At 43.8% G+C, this 18132-nt stretch overlaps 2 protein-coding genes across 2 annotated transcripts; both read right to left on the reverse strand.

Moving 5' to 3' along the window:
- Positions 1-2740: 2740 nt before the first annotated feature.
- hic2 (hypermethylated in cancer 2) lies at positions 2741-14499 on the reverse strand. The gene is made up of 2 exons (XM_070834440.1): positions 14426-14499; positions 2741-4559 (listed from the first exon to the last, which is right to left on the reverse strand). Exon 2 carries the CDS (start codon positions 4499-4501, stop codon positions 2741-2743), a length of 1761 nt encoding a protein of 586 aa, XP_070690541.1. The 5' UTR covers positions 4502-4559; positions 14426-14499.
- Positions 14500-16466: 1967 nt separating this feature from the next.
- On the reverse strand, positions 16467-17807 carry LOC139203420 (adenosine receptor A3-like). Its single transcript, XM_070833145.1, has 2 exons — positions 16945-17807; positions 16467-16545 (listed from the first exon to the last, which is right to left on the reverse strand). The coding sequence occupies exons 1-2, from the start codon at positions 17805-17807 to the stop codon at positions 16467-16469; spliced, it is 942 nt and encodes a 313-aa protein (XP_070689246.1).
- Between the last annotated feature and the right edge of the window lie 325 nt (positions 17808-18132).

Consider the following 18132-nt stretch of genomic DNA (forward strand, 5'->3'; position numbering starts at 1 on the left):
GTCACAGTTTGGAGTTTGTAGTTTCTTTTCTTCTTCGTTATGTCAAACAAGCAAGCATTCAAATGCAGCTGCAAAGTCTTTTGCAGAGATGGCTAAAGATCTTGTACAAAAACACCTTTTGCATGACATGACATTATGCTGTACTGCAGTAAGTGCTGACAAGTACAATAACGTTTGAAGGCAATGCATTGTGGACTCCCTCTTAAGCTAGAAGAGGTCACAAGCAACAATGGATCAGGCGATAAATAACATGTTTGTGGTCGGGGGGGTTGGGGAGTGTGAAAAATTCGTAGATGTACCATGCAATCACTAAACAGTAACTGCTTAACAACAAGACACCAACATCCAACATAACCAAGTAACAACTCTGGGAGTCCAGGACGCAGGTACCTTAAAACGGTAGTGATGTTTGTGTAACTGTAGCTGCATCCCTATGATAAAACATTTCACAGACCATAACATGAGGACGAAAGAGGAATTTAAAAAAAGAAAAAAAATCAAGAAGACAGTTAAACCAACATAATAGAGGAATGCCTATACCAAAAACTTGTAGTGAGGGTTCATGCTCCACAGTGTAACTGTTAAGAGTAGATACACTGGACAGATTTCAGTGAAACCCACCGACAACAGAGGGGCCATTCCCAACTTATGGTTACTTATGGTGAGGTAAAGCTTTAGAGATTTAAAATAATTTAAAATCATTCTGTGGTATAATGAAATACAATCAGAAACAAAAGGATGCTGCAGGAGACCAATGGGTTGTCCAACTGTCCAGTGCATCTCTGCTTCTCCCTTCTTATTACAAGTTTTCACAAGTCTGGCTCAAAAAACTAACAAGCAACTTGAACTTCACATTAAAATTCTGATTATAATTCTATCTTTTTTTTCTTTTTCTTTTTTTGGTCTGAACAGAACACATACAATGTCATCAAGTCCTGTTTTTAAAGTCAGGGAATATAAAGTGATAAGGACTCTGGATACAAACAAAAAGAAACTGAAAAACATGTTCAGGGAACATGTTTTTAAAACTTTACCATTTTCTTTAGGTGGTAAAGTTAACATTATACCGGCCCACCAATCAGCACAAGCTTTCCTTGCAAACCACAAGAACCATCCTCAGTGTCAGAGTCATTGGCCAAAACGCCATCAAAAGAGTGGATCTCTTTGTCTGGACTTAGAATATAATTCATAATTTGTTTTATACAGCAAAAAGAAATCAAAAGTGAAATAATTTAGTATGCTATATATCTTAAGTACATCTTTTTAAAAACTTTGGTTATGAACTTGTCTAGCAATGTTTGTTAGTTAGCTCTGTTCTCCTCAACATTCATAAGATCTTTGGAACACTATACATCTACACTAACTAACCACTATTTGCTCCAGGCAGGAAGCTACAGTACACTTTGAGGTGGGGCCACACTGAGCAGGGCACCCAAAAAGCTATATTTGACAAGTAAAAACAACAGCTAAAAACAATATAAATGTGTAAAATCTATGAGCATTAAAAACCTGTGTTGAGAGATGGGCAGGTTAAAGCATTAGGTGAAAAGTTACCATAATCTACACACTTTTTACAATTAATTACATAGGAACTTTCAACTAAACATAGAGTTCGTAAGAGTAATCAGAGGTAGCGAGGTCACAAGCCTATATAAATAGACTTTTCTTTTTTCTGAGGGGAGGAAAGCTATACAGACAAAAAAAATAAACGTACCCACTGAACATAGTGTTCAGGCTAAAAACACCCTCTTTTTACCCCATCAAACTACCCCCCTCCCACCCCACCCCAACCCAACCCAACCCAAATCCCTCCCCTCCACAAGAAAAATCCCAAGACCTTCCAGTTTAAACATTCACTGAAACATTACAAGTTCTTTAAGTAAAACAAGTACCTCGAGGGGTTCATCTTTCCAAACAGGATTCATTCCTGGGAGCGCTAGCAGGCAAAACTGAAAAAACAATGAAAATGCTCTCTATCCTACTGTGAACAGTCGTAGAGAGGACTTTGAGTATTTGTTGTCTGTAAAACTAAAACTTAATCCAATGTCATCCCACCATGAACCTTCTTTCAGGACTTTCAGTTAAAGCATAGAGATGGTCCCAAACCCAGTTACCCCTCCTCTTACACACAGATCCCCATCACCAACATAACAAAGCATATAAAGCTGTCAGGGTAGAAATATTCTTTTTGCTGAATTATTGCCAGTATTGTTTGCATGGGTTTTTGGTCAAAATAGCACTGGAGTACAGAGGGGACTCTTGAGTTAATCAGTTGGAACAATCTGAAAAACTCAAAGACTCAATGCTCAAAGGTAGACGAGAGAAAGGCTGCTGAAGGGTATGAGGTGAGGGGAGCTTGACATTATCAGTGCCCACATTCACATTTGACAGACTTGCAGCGCAGACCAGAAGTCATGCCACTCCACCATGGCTTTGTGACTTTGGAGAGAGACAGGAGCTAATTGTCCCTCTAGAACTCCTGAGAGGTGATCAGACGTCACTTGATATAAATGATGACAGGATCCATGCATCAACAAGATCCCACCGTCACCAAGAGCCCACTGTGGCTAACAGCTACATCATACACTTAGCCAGGGCGTCGTAAACTGGAATTAATATGTTGAACCATGTGTGTCTGCATGTGAATGTGTACATGTGCGTTTCTTTGCTGTTGAGATGGAAAAAGGTAGAGAAATGTTTCTTTTTTTTCTATTCCCAGAGTTCTTTGGCTTGATGCATTCTAAGAGGGTGAGGTGTGCATTCTCAGGTGACTTATGAGGTTGCGCTGCTGGGTAAACTTCCCCCCGCATAGCTGGCATTCGTACGGCTTCTCCCCAGAGTGGACACGCATGTGCTCTGTCAGACGGTACTGGCGTGTGAAGCGCATGCCACACTCTTCACATGCAAACGGCTTGAGGCCAAGGTGGCTGCGCATGTGGCGTGTCATGGTGCCTCTCTGGGTGAACATTTTGCCACAGATGTTGCAGGGGAACGGTCTGGTCAGCCAGTGGCTCTTTTCATGTTGTCTCAGCGTCGCCGGGTCTTTGTAGCTCTTACTGCAGACTGTACACTTGAACGGACGTGCTTCAGAGCCAAAGCTGGAAGGTCCCACAGGGGCAGACAGGTCCTCTGCCTCCTCATCATCTTCCTCTTTCACGAAGGTCCCTCCCTCCTCTTTGATGTAGAGCTCATCCTCAGTGTGTGTCTCCACATGAGCATTGAGCTGCTCAGAACTAGGGAAGCCCTTACCACAGGGAATGCACACATAGAGGTTGTCTCCAAATGCTGGCTCAAAACCTTCCTGCCGGTACACGTAGTTGGCGCCGTGTACCCCTCCTGCTCCTCCTCCACCTCCTGCACTCTCTCCATCACTTTGCCCACTCTCATCACTGTGGTCCTGGCCATTTTCTCCTCCGTCTTCATCATCTTTACACTGGAAGGACTGATCAGAGGTGAAACTGCTACCATTACCCCCTCCAACTCCAGAAGAGCGGCCATCTTTAGGACCCACAATCACCCCATTAACCAAGGGCCTGTCATGATCTTCAGACTTCAACCCTGAGGCCTCTCTTTTAGGCCATTCGTTCTTGCGAGCACCCTGCCGGGATTTCTTCTGGGGTGGGGGTCCATCGGGCTGGTTTTGGGTTTCCTCCGTGGTTTTAGAGGAGGAGTTGAGCTCCATGGTCTCTGAGCCACAGGTGTCTACACCTGGTAGGGTGGTAGATGAGTCATCCAGTGAGGCACTGTTGGTTGTGGATACTGAGGCAGATTGAGGGGATTCTTGGGAGTTACTGTGTGGACTGAGGGCATCAGTGGCTGTGCCCGCAGAGGGAGGGCTCTTCTTGGACAGGTCTAGTCCAAGGTCTGGCTCCCCAGCACTTGCTCCACTGCTGAGGTTACCATTACTGCTGCCATTCCCCCCATTCCCATTCCTCCCAGAGCTGCCGACAAACATTTCGTCGTCTGAGAGTTTGTCCCGAAGGCCTTCATCTGGCTGTGGCTGGTCGGCATCGGAAGGGGTAGGAGGATAGTGGTTTTTGGGTCCAGCAGGGGTAGAAGAGGAAAGGCGCTGGTTGTTGAGGCGTAAGCGGCTATGGGGACCTGGAGTGGAAGGTTTACCTGGCAGGGGTTTCCCACCACTGCGCTTGAGCTTCTTTCTGCACAGAGCAGCGAGGTCATGGAGCTGGAGGTAGCTGGCTGCGGTTAAGAGGGCACTGAAGTTCTGCTCACTGCTCTGGTCCGATGAGGATAGGAGCTTTCCAGTGTAGATGAAGTCCAGAACTTGTCTGAATACAGAGGGGTTAACCATCTCTGTGTCGAGGTTAATGAGGTTATCGTGGAGGACCAAAGATTTGAAGTAGATGCTGCTTGCCGCGAGGATATTCTTGTGGGCACGGAAGAGCGCATTCTCCACCACAATGATAACATCACACAGGAAGCCCTTGGCTCTCTGCTGGTTGAGTTGCAGCAGCAGTTGTTTGGCATGATTTGGCAGTTCCATTTCCACCTTCCTTCTTTCCTTCTCTCTCTCTCTCTTCCTACACGAGCACCACCTGAAGCTGAAAGAAAGAAAAAAAAAAGAAAAGGTGGTTAGTTTCACATTGACATGAATGAGCATTATGCTGATACCATGAGAAATTCTAGGTAGATCAATACAATGCCAGAGTAAAGAAATGAAGTGAGCAGTGGTCTTCAATTGAGTGCACAAGTCAGCAATGTACAAAAAAAGTCAAACTAAACTAAAAGTTATAATGTTGCATGCCTGAGACATCTCAATTAAACTGCATGTGTTCTGACTATGAGTACATCAGTCTAAGCTTTTAGCTCTCGCAGGGAAATTAGCAAACTGTTAGCACAGTGTGCCATACAATCACACGGAAGCTTAGAAACTGGAACCCTTCCTTCCCTCTCATCTTCCTTTTTAAACAAATTGCAACCCCACATGGATCAAGTTCTGATTGTACCACTGTTCTGGCACAAAAGCCAAAGGGGTGGAGAAGAAGAAAAGGTAAAGTAACTACTTTTCTAAAAAGGTGCCTCCTCTAGCTTCTCTTCCCCATCTCTGTGGACTAACTCTAGTTTCGATGGGTGCCCTCTTTGGAAACGCATTTCACTCAGTCTTATTAGGTCATGGTAATGTCAGCCCTACCCTATTGTCTGGGGTGGGGGTCAGTGGCACAGCAGGGCCGGGGGGAGGGATTAGGTGACACCTGAGCAGGTAAAACTACACAGGTGCTAGGGCACAAGAAGGGGGAGAGGGTGTGGCTCAAACACAAGGGCAGTAACACCTGATCCTTCAGAGAAGCACTAATTTATGGAATTAGGACGGATGAATCTAATTCATGGTTATACTACATACTGATGACCTACCATACCATAGTGATCTACTGCTTGTCTGACAGTGAAAAATACACACACTTTGTCAAAAAATAACAAATTTGTTAGACAAAAAAGCCTATCCACTGCTCAAGTGTGATGGTAAGAGCAGTAGTGTGCTTTAGCTGAAGCAGTAGATTCTAACCTTGACGCATGTTTAACATGTTCTTAAAGCCATGGGCATTCTGGGAAAAATGCACACACATCTTTAATGCCCCTGATCGGAGCAGGGTATACCGTATTACAGGAGATTACACAGTAATGCAGAGAAATGCTTAAATCAAGCCATAAACACATGTGAAAATGTGCCATTTCAACTCAGTGCCAACCTAGAGATTTACTGAAAATCATGTTTCATAATACGCAGCAGGAATAAAGGGAGTGCTTCCTAAACTCAGCTAGAGTGCCGGAAGCACTAAAGCCTGAACGCAGAGACACAAGACTGAACTCTGTTTATCAAAACCCTCCTCTGAACTAAGGGTTCATCTGGAGGCCGAAATCCAAAAAAATGTATTAGACAATAGCTCATTCTACAAGCACAGAACCAGGGGCAACTGGCATAGCTTGTCTCCCGTTTCAAATAGTTTTGAATGTACAGTAACTGGGTAACATTATGGGTAAAGAATGTAGTTCAGCATCACCACAAATTTAGTTTCAGATTTTGTTAACATGCCAATTCAGTTTGAATAAATTAGGATTTAACAACCGTATGCTGCATCTGTATGCAGCATCAAGGAATCTTCCCACCACAATAATAACATGCTGCTTCACAACATCATTAAACAAAGCCTTGAATATACTGGCCACAGCCCTATAGTAAAAGTCTATCGTCTCCTCACAGACTTTGATGAGAGAATAACATGCTTAAAAAACACTACAACAGAAAACTGCTACAACAGAAGGTGACAATACAAGAAGGAAATTTGTTAGATCTGGATGGTAAAGAAATAACTGGGAGAAAACTGTTAACTGGAGATGGCTGGATGATGTATCAAAAAACCTGCTCTGTTAGAATAGTCAGGATAGCTGATACAATCAGCTGGAGCGATCATTACTCTCAGGTCCAGGCCTGGGCTTGCCTCCTCTGCTTTGACACTTCAAGTCATGGTCTTCTTCCCCCTCCCCCGTCTCTCCTCTGCTCCTTTCTCTCTATCCTCCCACCTTCACCAGCCTCTCACCGGGCATGCAGACACATCCCAGGAACCATTCGCTGTCCCCTACGTGAATTATAATGAGCTATTCTGGAATACATAACCCAGATCTGCAGTTAATCGCAGAATGTGCTACAGAGGTGTACGGCACTCAACCCTACAGGCAGTAATGGAGAAGAGGGCTGCTAGAGAAAGAAGGGCCTCTGCTATGATGCCAGCCAGGAAGCCATATATCAGTCAAGTCTCTCTCTTAACATACACGCACACCTCTGCAGGCTTTATGGGGGGATTCAAGAGGCTTTTCCAGCAGACCGACATAAAAAGGGGGCTGGGCTCAGAGTAGAGAAGCCAGCTCAGGAAGGAAAAAAAAAAAAAAAAAAAAAACTCCCCCCCCCCCTCCTCCTCTTCTCATCCCTCGCTCCCTCGCTCTCTCTCTCTCCTCCCCCCATCACCCACACAGCTACCCTCTCCCCCTGGCCCCTCCAGTGCTGTGCTGTGCCGGCTGGATTCCAGGGAGCTGCTAATGGATTACGGCTGATCTATATGCAGCTAGGGTGGGACACGTGTAGGCCCAGCTCCGCTTCCAATGGTGCTGCCCAGGAAATCAAGCTTAATACCACAAGGGACATATAGGCCTGCACCATCATGGAAGCTCCATCTGTGAGTCCACGGTGCTCTTACCATCTTGTGTAAAAACATTTCCAAGACAAGACCTCATCTGTTACAGCATCACAGCTATAGTGCAATAACAGGGATGGATGAATGATTAGAAAGATGATCCTACTAGAACAACTACCATGATGTTTGCAGTATGCAGGATGACTAGTTCATATGTATAATGTTACGCAGTTGGTGAGCAGCGTTTCCTGCAGGTCCTCCAGTGTCCCTGTTTTATAAGCCCTCTGCAAAGGCTGGCAGGGAGGTTGAGAGATGGTGAGATAGCTAGTCAGGAGGGCCACTAGAAACAATACTTGCTCTGACCAAATATGGCACGACATACCAACCAAAGACAGCTCTGGGCTTGGACTGCAGACCAGGGTGGATGTTGCCCTTCGAGCACAGGCACAGGATCAGCTTACCTTGTCTGCAGTGTTAACCTTTTCAAAAAATGACTGCAGCTTAATGATAGAGGGGGAAACCTACTTTTAAAAACACAGCACCCTACTGCTTAGCCTCAACCTTGACTTGTTTCAGGAGCCTGCTGATGAGCACATAGGGGTGTTTGCACAGACTTGACAGACATGGTCAGGATAACATCCGTGTGTTGATTTGGGACTGAAAAGTACTGAGCGCCAAAGTGCCCCCAGCAGTGAATTAATGTCAGTCTCCTCTCAATTAAACTGGTTACGCTAGAGATCTGGATGATCTGGTTTGACTTCATTTATTGCTGCCTGTCATTGCATCCTTTTTTCCCAAGGAGTTTATGGATTAAACCAGCAAGCTAGTAAACCTTTCAGAGTCGGTGTTCATGCAGCGAAGGTGACAGAGAGAGCAGTGGGCTGTGGCACTAATCTCCTGAACAGAGGGTAGCGAGCCAGGAGAGAGGGCAGAGGTGAGGCAAAGTCCTGTGGCGCAATAACAAAACACACCCTACTACTGTGAAAGGTCATTTGCTAAAGTACCAATAGAAAACAAGACGGGATAGGATCTTAAAACATATGCAACCTAGGCTTTATTGCAGGGTTATCTTTCACAGCAATTCAGAACAAAATACAGTGATGACTTTGTAAAATTGTGTAGACAGTTCACATTGTGCAGGGGAAAGTGGCCAGAGGAGACACATGAGCAGGTAAAGAACTGTTTGAAGCACAGACAGAGAGCCAATCATGTACATGAGCAAAAGGCCTCCCAGAGTGCAAGCACTCAGAGACAGTGCACTTAAACACATGCACACAGCACACACTTAAATACACATACCCAGAGAGTATGCTGGTGGGCAGAGGGAGTGGGGGAGGGGTTGGGGGGGATGGTACAAAGCCAGTTTGAAATACAAACACCGAGCAACCACCTCTGAGCCATTCCAACATGGATGACGCCGCTGCATGGGTAAGGTTGATCCATGCAGGACTCATGGGTACTGCAATTACCTGAGTTTCAGTTCTCTCATGAATGAGAGAAGGACGGCTCACAATACAATGAAGAGATTCAACAGAACAGCGATGCTTTTCAGCTGACCCACTCTATACGTTCCTTTTCACCTGTGTAATAGGTGGAAACACCATTAAGTCATCTCTAATGACTCGATCATGATTTCAGAAAATTGGGTCAACAGTCCCTGTGTTGAAATGCACAGAAATGCATAAAAACAAACAAACAGGTAACTGGCACAAATAAGGTAAAGACAGGAAATTGATGAATGCGTTGATATGAACTGCAGTATTGCAGTCTGGAAGCTGTACAACCTACAGCTATAAGGATGTTGTAAGTAAGTAATTTCTCCACAATGTAATTTTTTTAATGCCGTCTTACTGGAATTGTATTCGTTTCTTCCCCTTCCTTTCAGAGCATTTGGCTTGAACAGGCAGTGCTGTGGATGTTTTACAAATGGTTCAACATTTAAAAACAGCTCGCTTATTTCAGATTTAAGATTGGACTGGCTACACATCTTCTAAAAGTAATGTTTACTTTTCTCCTGTCACACTGCTGTCACGCCAATATCTTTTCTGTCTGAAGTCTTTGTCACGTACGCAGGTACAAACCCCTTTAGAAGCCCTATTAGGCAACATGCAGTTAATAAGCAGGGTTAAGTGGGCTTTCTTTAATCTCTTACCTCATTTAAGGAAACACTGTGTCTTTTTTCCATTACATTTAATAAATCAAGTAAATTATGTGTATGCAAACTCAGAAAGAGAAAGAAAGAGAAATGAAGTCATCTTAACAAAGAAAATAACTTAACCAAATTCCAAAAAACAGAGAAATGACCTGCTGTGGTCTTTCCTTGAAATAAAAACCTGCCTTAACATGCATCTCCATGGAAAATGGTTGAATAGCTCTGATGCAGAGCATCCACAGGGATTCTAGATAGTGATCCAACTCTGGTTGTAATCTCTTCAGAAAAGCTGCTGGGGAGACGTCCTGCTGTACAAAAGCTCAAAACATTAAGACAAGAGGTAAGGGCTGATCTGTCTTGTCAGAGACATGAATTTCTGCAGAACTGGTGGGTACAAATGCTTGAGACCTGGTGCATGACCTTAGTGCTGCATGGCTGAAGGGGGACATACATGAATTACAGTGTCCCTACCGCAGTCTGGATAGAACCCTTCCAATTAAGACTCATTTTCTGTCAGGCAGTTCAGCCATGTTGCAGACAAACAAGTCCTGCCCAGGGTGCAGCGGAATGAAAAGAGCCCCGTCCACTTCACCACAGGAGGAGGCCAATGATTGCTGCGTACCCCAGATGTGCCAGTGCTATGCAGCAAGGGAAGAAAATATTCTCTCTTACATACACACAAGCACATTAATCCTACATGTGAACCACTCATCCTATAGTCAAATCCATGGATCCATTTCTCACTTTACTAAAAAAACACACAAGTCCAAATACCATCTTATGCATTTTAAGATTTTCCTGCAGCTGAGCATTAACACAATTGAAAACAAGAAGACTTTTTTTCTTAAGATTTCTGCCATATAATAAAGTGGTAGCATGAGTCTAAACTTTTTTCCCTACATCACAACTTATCAACACGTTGTGAATGAATTTGCTCTGTGGTGTGCGTGTCATCCTCAGGTAATATTAGACTCCAATGCCACAGCCAATTCCAGAGGGAGTAACAGGTATACAAGTATACTCTCTCAGGCGTGCAAAAATAGCACACACCCCAAAACTTTCTCAGCCCCTCCCTCCCCCTTCACATTTATTGTTGTGGTGGATGCAGTGGGCCTGGGCACAGTTCCCTTCCTTTTACATTTAAGACTGTCGCAGACTCCTATTTGAAAATAAACCCAAATTTATTCATCAGCAATGAAATGGGTAAAATAAGCAAGATGTCCAATTACAAAGCGAGGCAGGACACAGCAGAATGCCAGATTTAAGTATGGCTACACATATATGAGTATCTGCAAGCAGATGCCAGCAGTCATGTGCATGAAGCTGAAAATATAATGCTAGAAGACAAAAGTTCAGTACACTTAATGTTTTCTTAAAATATTTATACTCTGCTTCTCTGGTACAATTTTGTTGGCTGTATAGTGGCTTAGAAAATTGTATTTTTTTAAATTGTTAATAAATTCTCAAAAATGCTGAAAAGGACGTTTCCTCTTTGTCATTGTGGATTACTGTGTCGAGATTGATGAGAAAAAGTTAATATAATCAATTTAAATTCAATTTTAACACTAAAGTGTGCAAAAAGTGGGTCTGAAGACTTTCCTAGGAACCAGACAGCACTATTGTAATAGGAGCAAGGTGAGAGTTGTTTGACTGACATTAATATAAGCAGGTTTTTAGGCAAAGAGTAACTACTACCGTCCTCTTTCTCTCTCTGCCATGGATTTATGCTTGCGTGCATCTATGTTCTGTGTACATGCAGTATTGTATTTTGTGGCTCGATTGCTGCATCCAAGACATCCAAGATGCCCCCTGGAGAAATTAAATAAGGACTGAGATGAACACTGAGACTCACGGAGGCTACCAGCAATACTGGCAAACAACTAGTACCCACACATGTCGTATCCAACTGTGTACCTTCAACAAAAGTAATGAAGTAATCAACCACTTCACTTAGAAGAGCATGTATGATTGGTATGATAACGATGACCTCTGTCTTGAGAGAATGAACTCTGTTGATGAGATAACCCCCCTCCTGTAAAAAGCAGCAGATCCACATGACCTGGAGCCTAATGCTTGTGCTAAGGACAGAGGGCATGTTGGGTAAGGAGAGATCCTGTATGGTCCAAGGTTTTACAGACCCCCCCACACACACACCCCGTCCCCCTCCTCCTCCTCCAGCCTTTAAACACTGCATAACCTTCTGGCTATCAGCACTACATTCCACAGACTGTTTCTTCTTCTAAAAGAACAACAACAACCTTGCCCCAAGGCTCTTTTGCCACTCAACGAGCCAAACTGCCCTGGAACAGGCAGAACAGAACTGAACAGGAGGATCCATATAGATACGACAGCCTAGCACAATCTATAAGTCCTCTCCTAACATGTCAGCAGAACATATAGCCTAAGTAGCCTTACTGCATTGTGCTGCCCACACACACGCCACTATAAGCCACGAGCACAACGTACACAGGGTACTGAGCGTGTGCTGAGAAAGGGAAGAGACAAGTAGGGTGAGGCAAGACCAACCGGGCCGGTCATGAGGATCATGAGGCACACACACAGGCCTCAAATTACCCTCCAGGCCCCACTTTGTAGTCCATAGTAATCAATGAAACTAGTCACACTGATCAGTTGACTTGTCTTGTTCATTTTAATGGCCTAAATCAACTTGCTTGACACTTATTACTAAATGTACCCATGTGTAATGTGTATTTGACAACAATATCCAAATAGTCAGGCTTGGCAATAAAATGAGAAGTAAATGAATACAACGGTTGGTTTGCTACACTTTTTCCCCTCTTACTTCTGTTAAGCATTTTGGTTCAGATGCCGGCTGCACGTCCTAAATAAAACATTTTTAGTGTGATATTTAAGCTTCTATCTGAAAGAGGAGTGGTCAATTAAAATGCAACACAGTATTCTCACTTACACAGGTTCATACTTTCTACATACCTATATCATTTTATAGAAGACACTGTCCTGAATATAACAGGATCACATGAACTTAACACTTAGTCAGCGTCAGTCTTCAAAGCTAATTTCTGCTACAGATGCCACGTCATCATCGAACGCTAAGCTCAGTACGGCCAGGAGCCGTATTCCTGCTTTTGAGCCTCACCAAATTTGATCATGTATGCAAAATGTAAAATGTACCTGAATGCACCATGTCAAATACTGTAAATGTTATGCTTTTCAAATGCATTGTTGAAAAGCACAATTCAGCTAAACACTTCAACTACACCTCTGGGTGCAACCAGCCAAATGTATTCCTATAATCATTATATCATATGCTACAGAACCCTGCAAACCTGGACAGAATAAAAAAAAAATAGATTGATTTCTCCATATTGCCCAAAGTTTTGACAACCTTCCCAAAGACAAGAGTCTTGAAATGTCTGCACATCTACAGAAAACAGTGAGACATTTTTCCAAAACTCTCAACAAAATGCCTGCCTAAAAAAAAAAAAAAAAAAAGGTTTTCGCCAACAACTGCCTTGGGTCTATTCAAATATAAAGAATAAAACCAGTTAATGTGGTGTGATCTAACAACAAACAAGATAACGCTAAACCGTTTTGTCATGCAAAACGAGAACAAATACAATGAAATCATTCCGTGGAACCAACTTCGCACCCACAGGCAGACCTAAAGCTGGTACGGGACGAGTGAGGGCCACCGGCTTCTGCAGGGACAACACTTTTTACTGAAGCATCAAGAGTGACACACTGAACACACAAACTGGCCACATTACTTTGAGAGATTCTTATGATGCCACACGTATTGTTTAGCCCTAAATTACACAAATCTCTTATTAGAAGTACATCTTCTACACCGTGTATTTTCTCTTAGTTGAAACCAGTCAATGTAAAACAGACCTGCAGTGGAAATGCTTTTGAAGAACAAAAAAAATTTTTTTTAAATTTGGTTACACAAATACACCAGTCAGTCAATGGGGACCCACATTACTGACATTCCTGTGCCTTATTATCTCCATGCCCCTTGGTACTTTAACAACACTAATCACCTGAGAAGCCGAGCTGCCTTCACACCTGATACATTGTTTTATTAACTACCGACAGATGGGACGTTGCCCTGAATTTGAGTTTAATAATCAAACATTCAACAACACCGATGTGGCACCTGGGAATCAATATCATGCAAACCTGTTTCCATAACGCAGTTGGCTCACAGTGTAACGCTACACCCACACAGTAGCCGATCACAAAGATGGTCGATGTATAGCAGTAGCCCACCTATAGGCTGGAAAGACATACAATCCGCTGCATCGATGGCATTCACATTTACAATACAACGTTTTCAAACCAGAAAGTGGCTGAGTCTGCACTGCACTGGGTATATTTGAGAGTAAATCCTGTTAAATATATTTTTAATCAGCCCTACCTAAGACCAAGTGGCTTAACCTACATATAAACAATGCAGGTTACACTACTGGCAGCGACTGTAACATCTCTTTGATTATTAGGACGATTGCGCAAGATACCGTGCGTAAAATCCACACAATCAGCCTCGTTTCATTTATCATTTATCACTTTAAGTGCAATTTCACTGCTATTTGGGGAAAAGCCAGTGTGGTGATTACACGAGAGCGATTGATTCAATGAAACCTTCAGCTCACCAGGCTGCATTTTGGTAAACAATTCCTGAAACGCGTTGGATAATAAAATAGAGAAAACGAGGTAAACTGTGGAAACATGTCAGTGACGCGCTGCGACGAGCCGTTTGTGGATCCTTTCTGTCGCCTAATGTGCTTTGCCAGCCTGGTAATTATTTGGTACACACTCGTCCTGTGGGGCATCTCTTCTAAACCCACGAAGCCAAAATAAACGCCGCAACATTTGCAAACAATTTATCTCGCGGTTTCGAGCAGGATTAGCTCGAACAAACGAAGTGGGATTTCTCGGCTTGCCAAGCAGGCTGGTAGAGCCAGAATAAGCACCAGCGGAGCCCCTTTTTGTTGGCACGCCGTGGAAAAAAACACCACCGTAACGCCGAAAACCCTTACGATCCTTGCAGCAGCTGGGAGAAAAACCACCCGATCCAAACAGGCATTAAGCGGCGCCGTTACGCATAAACAATCCACCTTAAAGAGAAATATTTCATTTTAAATACCTTATCACATCGGTAGGATCGTTCTCAAGCGTTCTTTACCATCCTCTTGCTCATCTCACAGGCTTCGGGACGCCATGTTGCAAGCTTATGACGTTAGGCTTCCTCACCCCTGACCCACATTTGAATAGAAACCAGCCCAGAGTGCAGCAGAGAAAACATCCCACTGTGGGAGGGTTTGGCCACTTTCTCAGCCCAGGACCCCTGGCAACTTTACCTGCAAGATGGCAGAGAGAGAGAGGGAGAGGGAGGGAGAGAGAGGAAGACAGATGGAGGGTTATGCTGTTGTTTCAGACTGAGCTTTAGGCCGCCTTCTTCCAGCAGCACGGCTCAGCCATGGTCCTATACTGCTGAATGCAGGTCTACGCTGCAAAAAAATGTCTACGTTGACAAGTTATTTTGTGTAATGTGTAGGCCTGATTGTCTATTTAGGACTAAAAATTCAACAAATCAGCTGTTTTATGAGAGGGCGTGACACAACCCCGCAGGTTTCGAGTGCAGTTTTACTTAAATGCAATAAAAAGATATGCCATGTATTGAAATGAAGTGGTAACGTTTCTATTTTATGACATAAAAAGGTATACATCAATTAATGTTTATAACCCACGCAAACGAAATTATGTTGCAGGCTCTGAGACCACCACGGTTTAAATGTAAAAGGCTCGTTGCAGGGATGCAGATGGATTAACATGACTTTTTTTTTTTTTGCAGTGTAGCCCTCACTATGTTTCTCTGCAAGCTCAAGAGTCCTCAATAGCTCACTACAAGACTCAGCAATTTCTAAATGAATGTATTTGATACCTTAAAATAACTGTAGCATTTATTATGAAATTAGTTAATCAGTTGGATTTAAGGTAATAATTGCAGTTTGAGACTTTAAATTTGAGCCCAAAGCCGTGAAAGATCCAAAAATGATTGATGGCCTGGTTATTTAGAGATACCAGCAAAGTAAGAGAAAGAGAGGTGGTTGTGGTGGTTCACAAATTGGGCACCAGATGTGCGGAAGTGTGGTGATCTGCTGGCTCCTCCTCTTAGCACAGAGGACCCAGACCAGCCCTCAGCCAATAGAAAACGGGACGCAGCCCACTGGTGGCGCTCACCTACATGCCATCCATCGGACCCCAATCAAAGAGATCACTTTGATGATGCCATCTGGCTGCTGCTAACAGTCTTGCCCATCTCCATCCAGATAGTGCAGCACGTTAATCTGCCAATGCTTTGTGCTCGTGGGTCACATTCCGTGGGTATCCAAGTTATGGCACCGTGCCAAAGTGCTCTTCTGACACTGTGCGGCTGCCGAGAAAACTGCATCCTCTGCTGGGATGCTCCACACACCGAGTCGCATAATCGAGGTGCTTAGACGCACTGTATGAGTTTCTGTATTTTTAGCTCGGCAAACATGTGACAATCTTCATAAGGACACAATGTAAATCAATGGGAGATTATGCAAGAGTCCAGTGATTACAGCCGGTCAGTCTGGACTCTATTGGAGTCATGTCCTCTTTTGCGAAGTTTCAAAAGACAAACAGTTGCCATTTCATATTGCTAAATCAATTTAATTAAGGCGGCAGGAAAACTGCCAAACTCTGGAAAGGTGTTGGAGGCTCACCAGAACAAATAAAGCACTAAAAGCCTGATAAATGTGTCAGCACACGTTGTCGTTTGCATATTTCTCATTTGTTTCCAATGAAGACCTTTTATATGAGAATCGAAAGCTGTTGGCAATTAAAATAAAAAATCTAAATAATTACAAAAAGTTGGCACGGTTAAGGTTCAGTTATTTATTCTTTACTTATTGAGATACATACATACTGTATGTATAAAAATGACAGAATCAGAATCATTGGTCATTTGCATCAGCAGTTATCACGGCAAGACATTCAGACTCATTGAGAACAGTGGAAATATTAAAGAGAGTACATAATGAAACATTTCCAACATCTCCCAAAGCCTTGTCCTCGGCGTTTGACGGCTGCGTGCATTCATAATGAAAAAGCCTCGTCTGTCTTTGATTACTTTGGTTGCGTTGGTATTAAAACAATGTTTACTTTGACACCCATCCAACTTTTAAATTGCGCCCCGGGGACTGGACATCTATTGAGCCAAGTCGTGCGGGATGTCGCCTTAAGGAGAGAGGGAGAAAAAGCACATTTGGATCAGCTGGCTTAACACAAAACGACTGTGAGAGAAAAGATTTTCGAGCAAGAACCATCAAAAAAAGAACACGTTAAAACATATGAAATGATAAATAGGCCACGTAACCATTGTGAAAGTGGCAGATATGTGTAGGGACATTCAGGATATTGTCCTAAATACATGATATTTAATGGTTATAATATTTGTTGTTGTGGGATCAAACAAACATAGAATAAAACGACCTTTTCTGCAGCATCCAGAGCTTTTCTGGGCTCTGGTGCGATCAAGTAATTGCATAAAACGTTTGAAAACTCTGACTATCACCATGAGCATCTTTGGGAGGAGTTGGCAGCATTTGGACTGGTCAAACATTATCGCCCTCTTACCTCCTCCTGCAGCAGGGTCTCCACACTTTGGTGAGCAGCGTGGCTCTGAGCGCAGCGCACCCTCTGATGTACAGGGTGGGGGTCAGGGCAGCGTTAACTCGGGGCAAAATGCGCATGGGGTCAGTGCCCTCATTCTTAAACATATAACAGGTCGCGTCAGTGAAATGACAGATTATAATATGACAAAATATAGGGAGCCACGTCCCTAAGAAAAACGCAGCCACCACTAAAACGAGATACACCGACGCGCGCTTGCTGTCTCTCTCCTCGGAGGGTGGCTCCTTCTCCAGCTGGAACCTGGCTATGATGAACAGTTTAATATTCAGCCCTATCATTATAATCACTGTGAATATGTTCGCCAAAAACGAACCGATGCTCGTGATCTTTTTGGCGACCCCGATTGTGACCAGGTTTTGCAGAGCCACGATCAGGAACGCATAGAGCCAGTAGACAAAGATGATCAGCAGGGTCCTGTTTCGGGTCATGCGCTGGGAGTATCTGAAAGGTGACGCCACAGCGTGGTACCTGTCTGCCTGCGCGGCCAGGATGGCCATGTAAGACAGCCCTAGAAATGTGGGAGCGATGTAAAAGGTTCTCAAAGGGGAGTCGAAGTTATCCTTTACATCGAGCACGCCAACATAATAATATGACACGCCGGAGCAGATGTCACTGAGGCAGGTGCTTAGCATGTACATGAAGCGGTTCTCGCTGCGCATCGCCTTGTTCAGCAGTATGGACAGAGACACGGACACGTTGAGGAAAATGATTGCCGCAGCTAGGAAAATGTTGAAAAGAACCATCAACACATTGCCAAAGCTCGTGGGGGGCAGAACAAGAGACCAAACGTGGCTGCTGTTACTCATCGGAGCGGAGAAAACGGAGTGTGTGGCTGCAGGTGTTGAGCTCTTCATCACACGGAAAAGAGAGGCAGCGGTGCAGCTGAGCGAGGATTGGATCTTCTCTGATCTATAGGACGCACAGTCGGGCTCACAGGATGACGTCGTAACTTCAATTCCCACGAACCACAAGTCAACAAGCTCCTGTTCAAAAACAAAGGAAAGGTCAACAGCTTCATAAAGTAACTGCAGTAATAGGCCTAAACACGACTGTTCTTTCATCATTATCTCAGGGCATGGATAGGTTTCAGCTTTTCATCACATCTTACAGTCCTGCACTTATAATAAAAGT

This window comes from Pempheris klunzingeri, chromosome 7 (genome assembly GCF_042242105.1).
Source record: "Pempheris klunzingeri isolate RE-2024b chromosome 7, fPemKlu1.hap1, whole genome shotgun sequence".
Taxonomy (NCBI): Eukaryota; Metazoa; Chordata; class Actinopteri; order Acropomatiformes; family Pempheridae; genus Pempheris; species Pempheris klunzingeri.